At 47.7% G+C, this 16909-nt stretch overlaps 1 protein-coding gene across 1 annotated transcript in view; it reads right to left on the bottom strand.

Annotated features, from left to right (window-relative positions):
- TBATA (thymus, brain and testes associated) overlaps nucleotides 1–16909 on the bottom strand; it is a 198553-nt gene that overhangs the window by 51979 nt on the left and 129665 nt on the right. The window contains exon 6 of the mRNA XM_069240572.1: nucleotides 1096–1248. Within this exon, the coding sequence (XP_069096673.1) occupies nucleotides 1096–1248 (153 nt within the window). The remainder of the gene's footprint in view (nucleotides 1–1095; nucleotides 1249–16909) is intronic.

The following is a 16909-nucleotide window of genomic DNA, read 5'->3' as shown; positions in this document are numbered from 1 at the left end:
AATATGAGGACAGAGCCACAAAACAAGGATGCAATTACTTCATATAGATAAGAGGAAGTGCCCTGGGTTGGTGGATATTTACGTGTCTCATTGGCCTCTCTGTAGGAGCATTCATCTTATCCCAGAATTCTAGAGAAAAAAGCAACAGGAATATCTGTGTTGCAAAAATGCACACAAGGTCACTGATGGCATTACTTTGTGCTCCATTAAACAGCTGTAGTGTAGAATAAATACTGGACATTCACCAAAGGAGGCAGAAATAACTCCACTTGAGTAGATATTTCATGCAAAGCTGCGGACTGGTGTTGAATAAAAGGGCAGGTGAGGTTCCTTTGTGGCAGAGTCACTCACACAGCTACAGACACACCCACAGAGACACTCACACACTCACTCACAGATGCACTAAGACACTCACTCAGACACTCATTCACCTACTCACAGACCCACTTAAACACTCACACACCCACTCAGACTCACACACCCACTCACAGACTTAATCAGACACTCTCACACCCAGTGACATGCTCTTACACCTACTCTCACACCCAGACAAACACTCTCACACCCACTCTTGTATCCACATAGACCCTCTCAGAGCCACTCTCACACCCAGACAGGCACTCTCACACCCAGTCTCACGCCTGTTCTTAAATCCAGAGAGTCAGTCCCTGCAGCCAACTCCCACCACACATGTCCAAAGGCCGTGCACAAGGAGGGATTGGGTGGTTAGGGTAGATAGATAGATAGATAGATAGATAGATAGATAGATAGATAGATAGATAGATAGATAGATAGATAGATAGATAGATAGATAGATAGATAGATAGATAGATAGATAGATAGATAGATAGATAGATAGATAGATAGATAGAGGCCCACACCTTGAATTAGTCTTTCAGACCATTATTGAGAGCCATTATGTCTGTGGGTGTCCTGATTTTTGGTTCTGAAAATCAAGTCACCCACAAATAAGGCAAAGTGAGCATTAAAATACTAATGAGCTTGCCTGAACTAAATTTAAGGTTTCTCAGGGCTATCCATTTGGCTAATTTTCTTGGTGTGTGGTTGTCCCACAAACTGAAGTTTTTGACTTACCATGAGCTCCTGATCCTGAAAGCTGAAGGCAGTATTCTTGCCCTTGTTCTTTGTGTTGTTTCTCTGTGCTTGTCGGGTTAGTGCACGGGAAGAAGCTGGAATGAGGCGGCCAGTTTCAGCTGAGTACTGTGTGGTTCGTTTATGCTCCTCTGCCTGTCCAAATGTAAAGATGGGAAAGAATATGGGAGACACGTTTAAAGTTTAATTATCAATAAAGTTTAATTATTAAATAATAGTCCTTAACCAAGCACAACATTTTTCAAGCACCTGCAAAGCAACTATTCACAAAATCAGTCTAGGGATAATTAAAGTGTAGCATTCAAACAAAGATGCCATTTTAGGAAAGGTGTTTAGGCTCACAGGTAGATTTATTTATTTACACATAAGTCATGTAGAAGTATGAGGGTCCTCTTAGATACCTTAACCTCGAGTAAGGATGTTCATTCTACTCAGAACTACACTGACTGCTAAACCCAGCTGAAAATAACAGACCATACTACAAGTGGAACACCGTCTATGCAGTCACATGCACTAACATCCGGGACCACATTTACCTTACATAAATGAATACTTGCTCAGTGAAAGATGTTACACATCCCAGTTTCCACAACAAACAAATGCAATAAAGAGTACAATAGCACAGAAGACATGAAGCAATGTAGAGGAATACACAATGAAACCTGTAGCAACTTATCTAGAAAAATAAAACATCAGTATAGCACATGAGCACTGACACATACCATCAAAAAGAAAATTTCCTGAATTAAAAAACAAAACCTCCACATAAGCACAGAACATCCACTGCGACCATACAAATCACACTTCAAGACCAATGGAGGTGCCAAAACTACTAAAAGGTTTGTGGGTTTTTTACGTGTTCAGTTCCTGGTATCTTGTAAACCAAGCAGGGTGATCTAAAAGAAACTTGGAAATAATTCCTCACTCAAGTTCAATTGGGTGCTGGCCAAATTTAAGGGGATATTTATAGTCCCCTAGCGCCACCTTGCGCCACTTTAACGTAATTTTTTATGACGTTAATGTGGTCCAATGAGGCCTAAATCTCGGCGCCGTATTTACAGGGTGGCACAATGCATGCATTGTGCAACCTTGTAACCCTTTGTGCTACATTATGCTTGCGCCAGGCATAATGTATGCAAAGGAGGCGCTCCCCCATTAGGGGAGCCCAAAAAATGGCTTAAGGAAATATATGCGATTTCCTTGCGCCATTTGTTATGGCACTTTTAACGCCTGCTCAAGAGCAGCCGTTAAAAGGGGGCTTCCATTCTTTAGAATGGAGCCCTTGGTACTCTGCAGGAGTAGTGCCAATATTGTGGCGCTACTCCTGCAGAGTACATGAATAACGTCATGTGGAATTACGCTATTACCCCCTACCCTGCGCCATGGTGTGCCGTATTTTAAATACGGCGCACACATGGTGGCAATAGGGGGGTGCTAAGGGGCGCAGGGAAAGAGGCACTGCTCTCTGTGCAGTTTCCAAAAATCTGCCCCTTAATGCCTTTTAACCCTCATAAAGGATGACAGGCTCTCAACCCCTGTTAACTGTCTGACCTTCTAAAATGAAAAATTGGCATCTCCATTAAGTCATGAGTAACCCCAGAAAGACTGGGTTTCTAGTCTTCACCTAAACTTTATTTCCAACCAACCACAAACCATAAACCTCACACTCTATTCCTAAATCCCAGTCTAATCACCAAAACACAAATAGAAGAAAGACGTAAATACAACTCAGGCATGCTGTCTCCAAAGACTCCACAATTAAGAAAAGTTGCACCGGGCATAACATTAAACAAAGGTAAAATCCTCATAAACAATGAGATAAAATCTCAATTGGCAAACAGAATATTCTGTGAATTCAATACCATACTCATAAACACAAAATGTGTGTATGTAGATCTGTATATGGTATTTCAAAAGCATGAACCCAGCCAAAAGGCAGCAGAGCGCATGTTCGAAGACAAGCATAAAGGCAATGCGTAAGAGGAGAAGATGCTAGGCTGTGGATGTGTGAGCAATGTGAAGTAGTGTTCTTTAAAGAGGTGAGTCTTCAACCTAAACTGGAGAAGAATTGGGTTTGTCCTGATGGAAATGGAAATGATGTTCCAGGTCATGGCTACATAGATGTAAAAGGCCTGCTGTCTTGTCTTTTTTTACACTTCTTACTCTGCATTCTGATGTGTCCTGACTGCCAGATGCGTACGGATCCATCAAAGATGATGCGCTTGTCTGTAAGGTAAGCAGAGGTGCTGGTCGTGGTAGCTTTGTAAATGATGCAGCTGATTTGAAGATGGCAAGAGACGACAAGAGGAGCTAATGGAGTTTCATTAGGATGGGGGTGACGAAGGATACCCTAAAGGGGTACCAGTATGGAGTGTTGGATGCCATGGAGTAGGGCATTACCACCATTCTGATGCAAGAATACAAGAGAAACTAACAACAGTTCTGAAGTAGCTTTCTGGAAGAAATAGTTTGACCTTCTTTGATGAGAGAGCTGGTACCGGGACTTTTTAGGGTTTTCTGTCAATGCGTTCCTAGAAGGTGAGGTTGGTGTGCAGGGTGAATCCATATTGTTTGGAATTTGGTGAAAGTTGGGGTCTGAAGCATTCAATGTTCATTTCATTGAACCAGATTTGTACTGTACTTGTACTTGTTTATTGGTCTTGGAAAATAACATGAGTTTTGTCTTGGATGGGTTAAGCTTCAGGTAGGTCCTAAAAACCCAAGTCTGGATGATGTAATAGTTTCAGATACTTTGCTAAAATGTTGCTCTAAACTGAATGTATTCCTATTTTCAATTTGATTTTATTGGGTTTGGGCCAACAAATAGATTTAAGGCTTTGAGTGGGAAACATAGATTGCATTGGTTTGAGTATCATTTAAATTGCATATGTACTTTATTGATTTCTGTTAACACCCACTTCCAGGTGCACCATTTGGGTTCAGTGGTTAGCGCTGTAGCATTCCAGGAACCAATGAATTGGATGGAGGAAGGCTACTTAAACAAAAAGACAGTGCGTTCTCGCAGATAATACATTATTTGGTTGGCAAGATGCTTTGCTGAAACTTGGCACGAAATTGAATGTGTTACTATTTTTAATTTGATTTTATTGGGTTCGGCTTCATTTTACTTACACATACCGTATTTTCAAGGGGTTTGTTGGGAGACTTTTGCCGATGAATATATATTAAGGATTAGAGCAGGGAATAGGGATTGCACTGGTTTTAATATTGTTTACATTGCATTTGCACTTTATTGATATGTGTTCACACCTACTTTCGGGTACCGCCATTTTGTTTTGCAGGATAGTACAACTATTGCTCTAGCATTTCAGAAACCAATGAATTGGAAGCAGGAGGGCTACTTAAAGAAATGGGAAATGCATCAACGCAGTTGGTGTGCTGAAGGTGTGCCAAAGGCAAGCTTGTCTGTGATCCACCAGGATCAGGCACTAGCCATTATGTCTGTAATTGTACATAAATGGCAGAGGACCTGCACAAACTCGATAAGGTAGCCCTAAATATTTCTCCTGAGCTCACTGGAGTTTTAAAATCATGAGTTATTAACTCCCCAGAACAAATAGATACTGATGTGGAGACCAATGATCAACAAGACACACAAGCTTGGGGGGGGAGTGGCCAAGATGGCGGCGTGAGCAGACGTGTTTGTCCGTGCTCCGCCGCCTAGGCCTCCGACATAGCTTTGCATCCCCAGTTGGGGTGCATCTGGGTGGCCTGGTGATCGCGCCTGGTGCCGCGGAGGCACCGAGCAGAGGAGCGGAGCCGCGTGGCTAGTGCCGGCACCTGCAGCAGGCAGGCGCGGCTTGCGGCGGTGCGGGCCACTCGGTGGCCCTGGGGCCTGGTGGCACGGCGGTGGCCCAGGAGGGCACCACGCTGCTGGTGTTTGGCGAGGGCTGTGCTGTGCTCCTGATGTGGCGCGGAACGCCGGAGCTTTGAGGGCTGCGAGGCATAGGCCCCTGGCCGGGGAGACGAGTGTGCCGGTGCACTGTTGGGTGGCCGGATTCGGGTGTGGAGCGGCCCTTGATGACGAGGGGTCGTGGGACCTCTGATCGGCGGTGCAGGCGGCCCGCGGTGGGCCCAGTTGGAGACGAGGCACATGGAGTGGTGGAGAAGTGACGTACATTGCCCGTGAGTGGAGAGGTCAGTGGCGCCTGGTGATTTTGGTGGGCGTTGGGTGGCCCGACCCCTCGGTGTACTTGTGAGGAGGCTCCGATTGAGCTGGACGCACGACGCAGTGGGGGAGCTGGAGTGATGGTGGCCTCTAAAGACAAGTGGGAACGGACTGTCAGAGACATGCTCACCGGGGCTCGCCCAGGGCCGGGTGAGGCTCCTGAGGGGCCGCCTGCTGCGAAGTCTCCGGAGGCTAGGGGTGAGGTGTAGGAGGATGAGGGGGCCCCAGTTACAAGGGGCTTTCTTGCCTCCCTGTTCGACTTGCTCCAGAGTGATCTCCAAGAGCTTCGAAGGGACATCTCCCACGAGGTAAAAGAGCTGAGAGCAGAGGTCACCTCCCTAGGTGAGCGGGTGGCACAGGTGGAGGATGGTGAAATCTACTGGGGAGAGGAGGTGGTGGATCTCCAACAAGAATGCATTCGCTTGCAGGAGCAACAGGATCTCCTTCAGCTTGTGGTGAAGGACCTAGAGAACTGGTCACGCAGGCATAATATCTGCATTAGAGGAGCGCTGTCTGGGGCTGAGAAGGAGGACATCTGAGAGTTCGTAGTGGAGCTGTTCCGTTCAGCTCTGGGCTTGGAGGAGTCCCGAGAGATTACGCTTGATAGAGTGCATCGGGTGGGCCGGGCTCGAGGTGATGGAGATCGCCCTCCGGATCTCTTGGCATGCGTACATAATTATGGGCTCAAGGACAGTATATTGCAGCGGGCATGTAATCTGCCGCAGATCCAATTTAGAGGGCACCAGCTCCAATTATTTCAGGACCTTTCGGCACGGACTCTGCAGCGGCGGCGTGAATTCAAGCCTATCACGGAACACTTGCGAGCACAGGATGTTTCATACTCTTGGGATCACCCGTTCCGCCTTATCTTTCGCTGGGAGGTGCAGCTCCATCGAGTGAAGTCCATATCGGAGGCGAGCCAGATCCTGGGCCTGGTGGAGGACCTGGGTGCGAGGCTGGGCCCGAGCGGTGCGGACCGTCCGAGCTGGAGGAGAAAGGAGAGAAGGAGGAAGCGACAGCGACCTACCGCGTCGGAGCAACTGTCGGAATGGCAGTCGGCAGTGAGCAGTGTGGCAGCTGGGACCAATATTTAAGACTAGGGAGCCTGAGGGCGGCTGGTTAGCATCGGGTCGCTTATTTGCTGGCCTACGGGCTGTCAAGGAGGGGCCTGGGCGGCGGGTGGATGGGCCTAGCTGGTGAACTTGAGGGGGTTACACAGCCCAGTTGAGACTTTTTCCTCTTTGGAAATGAGTGCAAGAGGCCTTTTTTGCTGTGGGCACCTGTTGTGCGCAACGGTTGTCTGTTGGTGTGCTTCCCTGGGAGTCCGGTCTATGAGTGTTATTGGCGGAGCTGCCCTGTGCTCTTTTCCCCTGGGCGACACTCTCCCTGCGATGACATGACAGTTAAGTGTTTAAGTTTGAATGTTCGTGGGCTTAACAACCCAACCAAGCGGTTAGCGATTCTGTCAGGCCTAGAGAAATCTGGGAGTCACATTTGCCTTTTACAAGAGACCCATTTGTTACATAAAGACACGTTTCGTATGCGCTCAAGATGGTTCCCTAGGCAGCTTTGGTCCTCAGCTACTACGAAACATGCGGGGATGGCAATATTGCTCTTGAGGACTTTTGCTGGTGAGGTAGTTGGGAAGGTATATGAAGTCCCAGGTAGGTTCCTGGCTATTAGAATAACGCTTGGGGCTTTCTCTTTCACTGCTGCTTCCCTTTATGCTCTGAATTCCCAGCAGGAGGCTTTCCTGAGACAGTCAATTTCCCCTATATTTAGTTCGCCAGATAGCACCATCCTGATAGGGGGAGATTTTAATCTGGATATGGACAACGAGCTTGACCGCTCAGGCCAACGCTTTGGGCAGACTGGGGCATTGTCTGAGATGGGGTGTCAATGGTTAGCTGAGTGTGGGTTGGAGGATGTGTGGAGGAAGTCGCATCCTACACTCTGAGATTATTCCTTCTATTCTGCGGCGACCAAGACTTATGCACGGCTCAACCTTTTTTTGGCCTCACAAGAGTTTATGTCCCAGGTTACAGAGACTACGATTGAGCCCAGGGCCTTGACTGATCATGCCCCTATTACTGTTGAATTGGCCATGGAGGTAGGTCGCGTTGGTACCCCGAGCTGGCGCTTTAAGGACTCCTTGCTTCAGAGTGAGTCAGCGGTGGAGTCGCTTCGGCGTGCGATTGCGGACTATATTGTCTTTAATGACGACGGTAGCACTTCCATGGAGACTGTCTGGGAGGCGTTGAAGGCAGTAGTGCGGGGCGAGGTGATGGCATTGTCTGCGAGGGATAATAGAGCGAGGAGAGAGGTGAGAGAGAAGTTAGAGCAGAGAGTTGCTGTCCTGGAGCGTTCCCATAAATCTACTGGCGCACCCAGAATCTGGCGAGAGTTAGAGAAGGCCAGGCAGCAGTTGAAGCGACTAGACTGGGATAGGGCGGAGTACGCAGTAGTACGACTTAAGCACAAATACTATATTGGGAGCAATAGATGCGGAAAGTTATTAGCGCACCGGTTGCGAGTGCAGCGTGCGGCGTCGGAAGTCAAACTGATTTGTTCCCCTTCCGGTGAAGTGGCCTGCACGAGTGACCAGATTGCTGAGGCCTTTGCGGGGTCTTACCAGGGTTTATATGCGGTGGATGAGCAGGATGATTAGGCCCTGGACTCTTATTTAGATGGCATAGCAATCACTCCTCTTGGTGGGAGGAAAGCGACATTATTAGACCAGCAGATAAGGCCAGAAGAAGTTATATCGGCGATTTCCCGCCTGAAGAATGGGAAGTCCCCCGGACCTGATGGGTTTACGGCGTTGTTTTATAAGACCTTTGGTGTGGAGCTCACCCCGCTTCTCACACGGATTTTTCATTCTTTTCAGACGACGGGGACCCTGACGCCGAGTATGCTGGACGCTACCATTGCTGTTATACATAAATCTGGTAAGGACCCAGAGGACTGTGCTTCGTATAGGCCGATCTTGCTTCTGAACATAGATGCTAAATTATTCACGGGGATACTTGCCTTCCGCCTTAATTCTTATATGCCGGGTCTTATTGATCCCGATCAGTCAGGCTTCATTCCAAATCAACAATGTGGCGATAATACGAAGCGACTTTTGCATCTGCTAGATAAAATTGATAGATCTCGTAGGGAGGCGCTTTTCCTCTCTATCGACGCTGAAAAGGCGTTTGATAGGGTTCATTGGCCATACCTCTTCCGGGTCCTGAAGCGCTTCGGTCTGCGTCCGGGCTTTAGATCTTGGATCCAATGCGTTTATCGGTCACCTAGAGCGGTGGTTCGAGTCAATGGCGTGCTCTCTACACCATTTCCGGTTGGGTGTGGGACCAGACAGGGATGCCCACTCTCCCCCCTCCTGTTTGCGCTACATATGGAGCACCTCGCACAGCGCTTACGAGACAGCCCCTTGATTTCTGGTGTGAAATTTGGCGGAGACCACCATCTTATTACTCTATATGCAGACAATGTGATTCTTACACTTGCGAACCCCGCTACCTCTTTGCATGCGCTTATGGAGCTACCAGTTGAGTTTAGCCAGGTTTCGGGATTTAAAGTGAACATGCAGAAGTCTCAGGTCCTTAGTCTGTTTTTGAGCTCTGACCATGAGGAGGATTTGAGAGCTCGATATTCCTTTATTTGGTCATCCTCGCGCCCTTCCTACCTTGGGGTTGAGTTAGCGACGTCTGACGGCAAAAACGGTGAGCCTGAATTACACGAAGCTGGTATGCGATATACAGCTGGATTTGGAGTTGTGGGGGAGACATAAGCTGTCTTGGCTGGATAGGGTGGCTGCGGTCAAGATGACAGTTTTGCCGCAAATACTGTATATATTTCAGGTGCTCCCATTGACCCCACCCCCCCGGACGATTGCCACCCTACAATCGGCGGTCCTGAGATTCATATGGGAGGGACGACCAGCGTGTATATCGCGGCAGCTTTTATACCGCCCCAAGAGCAGTGGGGGAATGTTGATTCCGTGTCTTCTGAGATACTTTCAGGCAGCACAGCTGCGCTTTCTTGTAGAGTGGAGTCGCCCACTCACAGAGAAACAATGGTGTTTTATGGATCAGGCGGTGGTGGGCTCTCATATATGGAAGGAGCCTTGGCTCCGGCGCAGGCATAGGGCTGGAGGTCTTTATGCGTCCCCGATTACTGGGACAACACTACGGGTATGTGATACGGTGGCTTGCCGTTTAGGGCTGACTTCTTTCCCCTCCCCGATGACCCCCATAGGTGCGAACCCTGATTTCGAGCCTGGACTCCGTCTGGAAGGCCCGAGACGTTGGTATGAGGGAGGTTGTAGGAGGGTGGGAAGCCTTTTCGATGAACACGGGGTCTTGTCCTTTGACCAGATGAGAGAGGCCTATGGCCTAGAGGAGGTGGATAGGTGGATGTATTATCAGGTTCGGCACTGGGCTCTCTTGCCGGCGAACAGAGCTCTGATGGATAGGCCTCTTACGCCATTTGAGAAATGGCTGCTCCTAAAGAAGGATGATAGGAAAATTATCTCGGAGCTCTATCGCCTTCTGCAAAGGGAAAGCCGCCCGCCTAAGTCAAAGGGTCAGCTGAGATGGGAGAGGGAGCTGGAGAGAGAACTGTCGGATGAGGAATGGGACAGCATATTCTATAGAATACACCACACAGCATATAATGCAGCAGGGACAGAGACATCATACAAAGTCGCCTCTTACTGGTACTACACTCCAGCACGGTTGCATGCATGGGATCATGATAAGACAGACCTTTGCTGGAGAGGGTGCGGAGCTAAAGGCACACTGGTGCATCTGCTTTGGCACTGCCCCAAGTTACATCGTTACTGGTAAAACATTATAGATGATATAGATGTAGCGTTCCAGGTTAAGATCCCGAGATTCCCATCGTACATTTTATTGGGGCTGCCCAATCCTCTTACTTTTCCTTTAAGATCTCTAAAAGGGAGGCAGATGGCCCCAGCACTCAATGCAGCGCTGCAGCTGATTCTAGCTCTCTGGGGTACAGATAGGGTCCCGACTCGTGTCTCATGGCTCCAGAAGCTCTGGTTTATTCTTGCAATGGAGAAACTTACATTAGCCTCCCAGCAGCGGGTAGGAGACCTGGACGCATTATGGAAGCCATTTCTTCGGCCTCTTTCTGCAGAATTTACTGAGCTGACATGCCCGACCTACCTGAGAGTTTTGAGGCTGATTTGAATCCCTGGTTGGAGTGCTGTGGGGGAGGTTGCTTGAGGGGGAATGCGCTTGGATGACGTAAGAGGTAGATGAGGGGAGAGGTAGAAGGATGACATGGACTCTTGGAGGGAAGCATTGTTGAACTGTTATTATTTATATGTTTATGTGGTTCTCATCTGCGGGACTGACATCTTGGATGACTATTGGACATCGTCAGTGGGCATATGATTCAGCAAGGAGAGGATTGACTGGGGGTTCCTCTGGGAATGGTTTTGGGATTTACGAGAGAGACCTTTGTATGAAGATACGACATTGCTTCTGTGCTGATATATCTCATTTTATGTCCCGCGATGAGTGGTGTTTTGTATGTTTATATTTCTATAAAACAATAAACAGATTTGATCTTAAAACACACACGATTTTAATAATTAAATCAGGGAACCTCCATTCCAACTAATTAATCTGGTATATCTCTACGCACGGTCTCTAATCAAACATAGGATAGACGTTAATGATCATGTTGGGCAAACCAAACCAGATCTAGTTGATTACCGAAAAATGACTGACTTATGAGTCCATGCCAGATTTATTGGAAGCGATCCCAGAAGATTAGAATTAACTACATAGGAACAGGGAAAGTAACAAGAAAGGGGTCATTATACATAGGCAATTGCAAACATGGGCGTAGGAAGTGTGGGGGACGCGGGGGATGTATCCCCCCCAGATTTTGGAGGGTGGGGGACACGGGGGACGAAGGTGGGGGGGACAAGGGGGACACAATAATTCCCCCTCTCACATCTATTATTCAGAGGGCCATTAGCGCACAAAAGCGCTACTTACGATAACCCTGTACTGACCATCCTAAAAGCTGATGGTAACAGAATGAAGGTGAGTCCGGAGGCCCCCTGGGCCCTCTGCCCTTTTGTTTGTCCTCTTCACAGCTGTGGGCATTAAGGGTGCTCATAAGAACAAAGGGCACAAGGAGGAGAAAAGAGTTTTTGACGATTACTTTCTGCATCATCTGTCACCTTGAAGAGGAGCACTGCAGGACGTCTTCAAGAGGATCTGCAAGTCAATGAGGAAGATCTAAAGAGTAAACAGAGTCCCACTCACCCTGATGCCTGCAGGCTAGAAAGGAGACTCTGTGAAACACAAATTTTGTATTTGCCTAAGATCACACCAGTTGGTGAAACAGTGAAGTCCAGATTGAGCCCAGATTTGACCTTTACACACAACAATTTAGCTATTAGAAGGGTAAATTTTTCTAACATTTATGTTTAATGTTTTGTTTTCTAGGTAATGAAGCGCTTGATTACAGCGTGGCTAACAGGGAGAAGCCATATTTTATTTTGGGTTGTTATGCCTAGCGTTATTATTTATGTTGTTGTTATCGTTACATACTTCAGCATATTGAAGTATATTATCTTTTCTTCACTCTACTCTGAAACAATATACCCTGTGCCACTGCACCCTACACCACTTTTCTCCACTCTGTGCAACTCTACGCCACTGCAATCTATGCTGTACCACTCCACTCTACGCCACGCCACTGCAATCTATGCTATTCTACTCTAACCATTGTACACTACGCCCCTGCACTCTGCCAGTGCACTGTTCACCACTTTACTCAAAACCAATGCACTCTGTCTCACTGCACTCTATGCCAATCTACTCTGCACCACAGCACTCTATTCCACTGCTTTCAATGCCACTGTACTCTGCACCACAGCACTCTATGCCACTGCACTCTGTCACTCTACAATACACCACTGTACTCTGCGACCCTCTAATCTGCAACATTGCACTTTCTTCCACTGAACTCCTGCCACTCTACTCTGCACCACTGCACTCAATGCCACTGTGCTCTGTCCCACTGCACTCTTTTCTGCACCACTGCACTCTAATCTACTCTACCCCACTCCACTGAAGGGCACTTCACTCTACTTTGAAATCAGCTCCTCTATGCCACTGCAACTCTACTCTATGCTATGGTAGTCTAATCTATCCTGCACCACTCCAATCTGCTCTGCACCGCTCTATGCTACTGCACTCTACATCACTATGCTCCACTCTGCAACAATCTACCCTTCACCACTATACTGTACTCTGCAGCAATCTAATCCATGCCACTGCACTCTATGCCACTCTATTCTACTCTGCACCACTGTACTCTACGTCACTCTTCTCTACTCTGCATCACTCTACATCACTGCACTCTACACCAATGCATTCTATGCCACTCTATTCAACAGCACTGACCTTTATGACACTCTACTCTGCAACACTGCACTCTGCCACTGAACTATACTCCTCTCTACTCTGCACCACGGCACTCTACTCTGCACTGCTCTATATGCCACTCTACTGCACTCTACACCAGTGTACTATATGCCACTACGCTCTATGCCACTCACCTCTGCATCACTGCACTCCACCACTGCACTCTGCACCAGTCTACTCTACCTTACACCACTCCACTCTACCATGCACTGCATCACTCTACGACACAGCACTCTGAGCCACTGCAATCTATGCTTTGCCACTCCACTCTGCGCCCTTAGACTCTTCACCACTTTACGCTACTGCACTGTAAGCTAAACCAGTGCAGTATTCGCCAATGCACTCTACACCACTTTACTCAAAACCAATGCACTCTATACCACTACACTCTCCACCAATCTACTTTGCACCACTGTACTCTATGCCACTTCACTCTAGACCACCCAACTCCACTCTATGACATTTCACTCTGACATTACACTCCATGATACTAGACTCTGACACTCTATTCCATTAAACTCTAACACTTTCTCCACTCTGTAACTCCCTACACAACTCCCTATACGTCTCGCCATTCCACTTTACTCCACTCTATGCCACTCCACACCACTCTATGCCACTTCAATCTACGATACTCTAATCAACGCCACTGCACAACCCTCTATGCCACTCCACTATACAACAATGTACTATGTTCACTGTAACACTCTACCCAACTTTCTCTATGCCACTTCACGTTACTCTACTTCACTCTACTCCAGTTCACTCTTCCTTATGCCTTTCCACTCTATGACACTCTGCCACTCCACTCTGACACTCTATTACACTGTGACACTACTCCACTCTACCACTACTTTATGGCATTGGAGCTTGATTAGAGATTCAGATCTCCATTGATTGCCTTCTCACTCATATGAGACGTGAGTCCGATTTATCTTTGCCGTTTTGGTTACAAGCACTCTGTAATCCTTCTAACTCAAGCTTAACGAAAGCTTACGATGATCCTGATACTTCTTTAGGGGATCGAAATATCGTCGGCCAAAGTACCTTGACTTGAATTTGTGATATTGTACATAAGTTGGCATAAGCATAGGTACTATGAGCTAATGACTTCTTGATTCACTATTTGAGTCATTCATGTAAAAGTCGGTGTATAAAAGCTTGTAAATTATTGTGGATGCTAACCTTGTAGGAAAGTAGCCTATTTCTAGCTTGGTTACCCCACATTTGGCCTGTTTGCAATGTGTGTTTGAGTGTGTCTACTGGGATCTTGCTAATCAGGAACCCAGTAGTTATGCTCTCTCCCTTAAATTGTGGTTGTTGCATACTGGTAACCCAGTGTTTCACCCAAAATTGGCATACTAGTGCCCTCTTATAAGTCCCTAGTATATGGTACTTAGGTACCCAGGGAATTGGGGTTCCAGGAGATCCCTATGGGCTGCAGCATTTCTTTTGCCACCCACAGGGAGCCCATGCAAAGGCTTCTGCAGGACTGCCATTGCGCCTGCGTGAAAAGGTGAATGCACCCTTTCACTGCCAGTTACACGCCACCAGGTCACTTATAAGTCACCCCTATAGCAGGCCCTCCAGCCCTGAGGGCAGGGTGCAGAGTAACTGTGTGTGAGGGCACCCCTGCACTAGCAGAGGTGCCCCCACGACCTCCAGGACCATTTTCCCAGACTTCCTGAGTGCGGGGATGCCATTTTACACGTGTACTTGAAATAGGTCACTACCTATTCCCAGCTACATAATGGTAACTCCAAACATAGGTATGTTTAGTATCAAACATGTTGGAATCATAACCCAAGGCTTTTGCAAGCATTGGTTGTATGATTTCATGCTCTCTGGGGGCTCCTTAGAGGACCCCCAGTATTGCCACTCCAGCCTTCTGAGGTTTTCCAGGCAGGCCCAGCTTCTGCCACCTCTCAGACAGGTTTCTGCCCTCCTGTTGCTTGAGAAGCTCAAGCCCATGAAGGCAGAACAAAGGATTTCCTTTGGGAAAGGGGTATTACACCCTCTCGCTTTGGAAATAGGAGTTATAGGCTTGGGAGGCGAAGATTCCTTCCCCAAGCCACTGGAAATGCTTTGGAGGGCACATTTGGTGCCCTCCTTGCATAATACAGTCTACACCGGTTCAGGTACCCCCAGTCCCTGCTCTGGCACGAAACAGGACAAAGGAAAGGGGAGTGACCACTCCCCAGTCCATCACCACCCCAGGTGTGGTGCTCAGAGCTCCTCCAGAGGGTCCCTGTGTTTTGCCATCTTGGATTCCAAGTTGGCAGCAAACTCTGGGAGCATCTGAGTGGCCAGTGCCAGCAGGTGGTGTCATAGCCATCCCCTGATAGGTGCTTACCTGTTTAGCTGACCAATCCCCCTTTCATGGCTATTTAGGGTCTCTCCTTTGGGAGGTTCTTCAGATTCGGATTGCAAAACTCCAGCAGGAATCCTCTGCATCCTTTACTTCACCTTCTCACTGTCTAAACTGCATCTGTACCCTCCAGGAACTCCACAAACTGCAACACCGAAACAAAGACAACTTCTGCAACATTGTATCTTCAGCTCTTGCCAGCAAATGCAACTGTTTCCCGGTCGTGCATCCTCAGATGACAGCCTGTCTTCAGCCTGCAGCAGAAGAATGAACAAATCTCCCTTGGAGTGAAGGAGTCACTCCCCTGCTTCAGCAGGCACCTCTCTGCAACGATGACCATCTGCTTGGGTCCCCTCTCCTGTTGAGTTGCATGGATCCTGCATCACAGGTGGTAGACTGAAGTGGTCCTGACGTCCTACTGTCCAACTTTGGTGGAGGTAAGAGCTTGCCTTCCCACGCAAGACAGTAATCCTGTTAACCACGTGTTTTTCAGTTGCCAAGGCTTGTTGGCATCCTTTTATGAAATTCTTTGTGCACAATGCAACTCTGGCCCCCAGCTCTCCTTCCTGCAATGCACAGCTTCCTGAGTGGATCTCTGGCGATGTGGGATCCTTTGTTTTTGTGCTGCATGGGCCTCCTTTTGCAACTCCTTTGTCCCCGTGCTGGGGGACTCCTGTGTGCGCTGCCTGGTCTTCTGTGGGCTCTCTGAGTTGCTGATAGCCCCCTCTGACTCCTCCTCCTGGGTAGAGTCAACCAGGTCCCTCCTGGTCCCAGGCAGTGCCATTTTCCGCTAATCGTGAGCTTTGCGTGTGCCAAGGTTTGTTGGCGGAATCCAGCGACGCAAACCAGACTGCAATCATCCATCCGGTGTGGGATATTATCTGCACCAACCAGTAACCGGCATTTATCTTCTTGGGTGCAGTACAGACTGTTGTTCTTCACCTGTGGTTCTTCTTTTGCACCTTGATTCGGGTTAGCAGGGGCTCCTGTCCTCCCTGGACTCTTCTCTGCTTCTTGGACCTAATCCCCTTCTTCCACAGGTCTTTAGGTCCAGGAATCCACCCTTTGTGTCTTGAAGTATCTTCTGGTTCTTGCATTTATCCTCTTTCTCATGTTCTTGTGTGTTCTAGGAAAGTTACTGTGATTTACTCCTGCTTTCCTGGGCTCTGAGGTGGGTTCTGTTACTTACCTCTGGTGTTTTCTAATACTCCCAGCGCCCCTCTACACACCACACTTGCCTAGGTGGGAAACCGACATTCGCATTCTACATTCTTAGTATATGGTTTGTGTTTCCCCTAGGCCCATTTCTAACTATTGTGATTTTCACTAATTGCACTTCTCTGTTTTTACACCTGTTTCTGCTTACTAGTGTATATAATTGGTGTATTACTTACCTCCTAAGGGAGTATAGTCTCTATGGTATTTTTGGCATTTGTGTCACTAAAATAAAGTACCTTTATTTTTGTAACACTGAGTATTTTCTTTCATGTGTGTGAGTGCTATGTGACTACAGTGGTATTGCATGAGCTTTGCATGTCTCCTAGATAAGCCTTGGCTACAGCTACCCCTAGAGAGCCTGGCTTCTAGACACTGCCTACATTTCACTAATAAGGGATAACTGGACCTGGTATAAGGTGTAAGTACCATAGGTACTCAATACAAACCAGGCCAGCCTCCTATAAAACCACTGTACTATATAGGTTACTTTTTACATTTTTCTTGTAATTGGTGACATTGGGTCATCCAGATAACTTGTGTAATGCC

The sequence above is a fragment of the Pleurodeles waltl genome, chromosome 6, assembly GCF_031143425.1.
Source record: "Pleurodeles waltl isolate 20211129_DDA chromosome 6, aPleWal1.hap1.20221129, whole genome shotgun sequence".
Classification (NCBI taxonomy): Eukaryota; Metazoa; Chordata; class Amphibia; order Caudata; family Salamandridae; genus Pleurodeles; species Pleurodeles waltl.
This window is presented reverse-complemented; position numbering and strand designations above follow the sequence as displayed.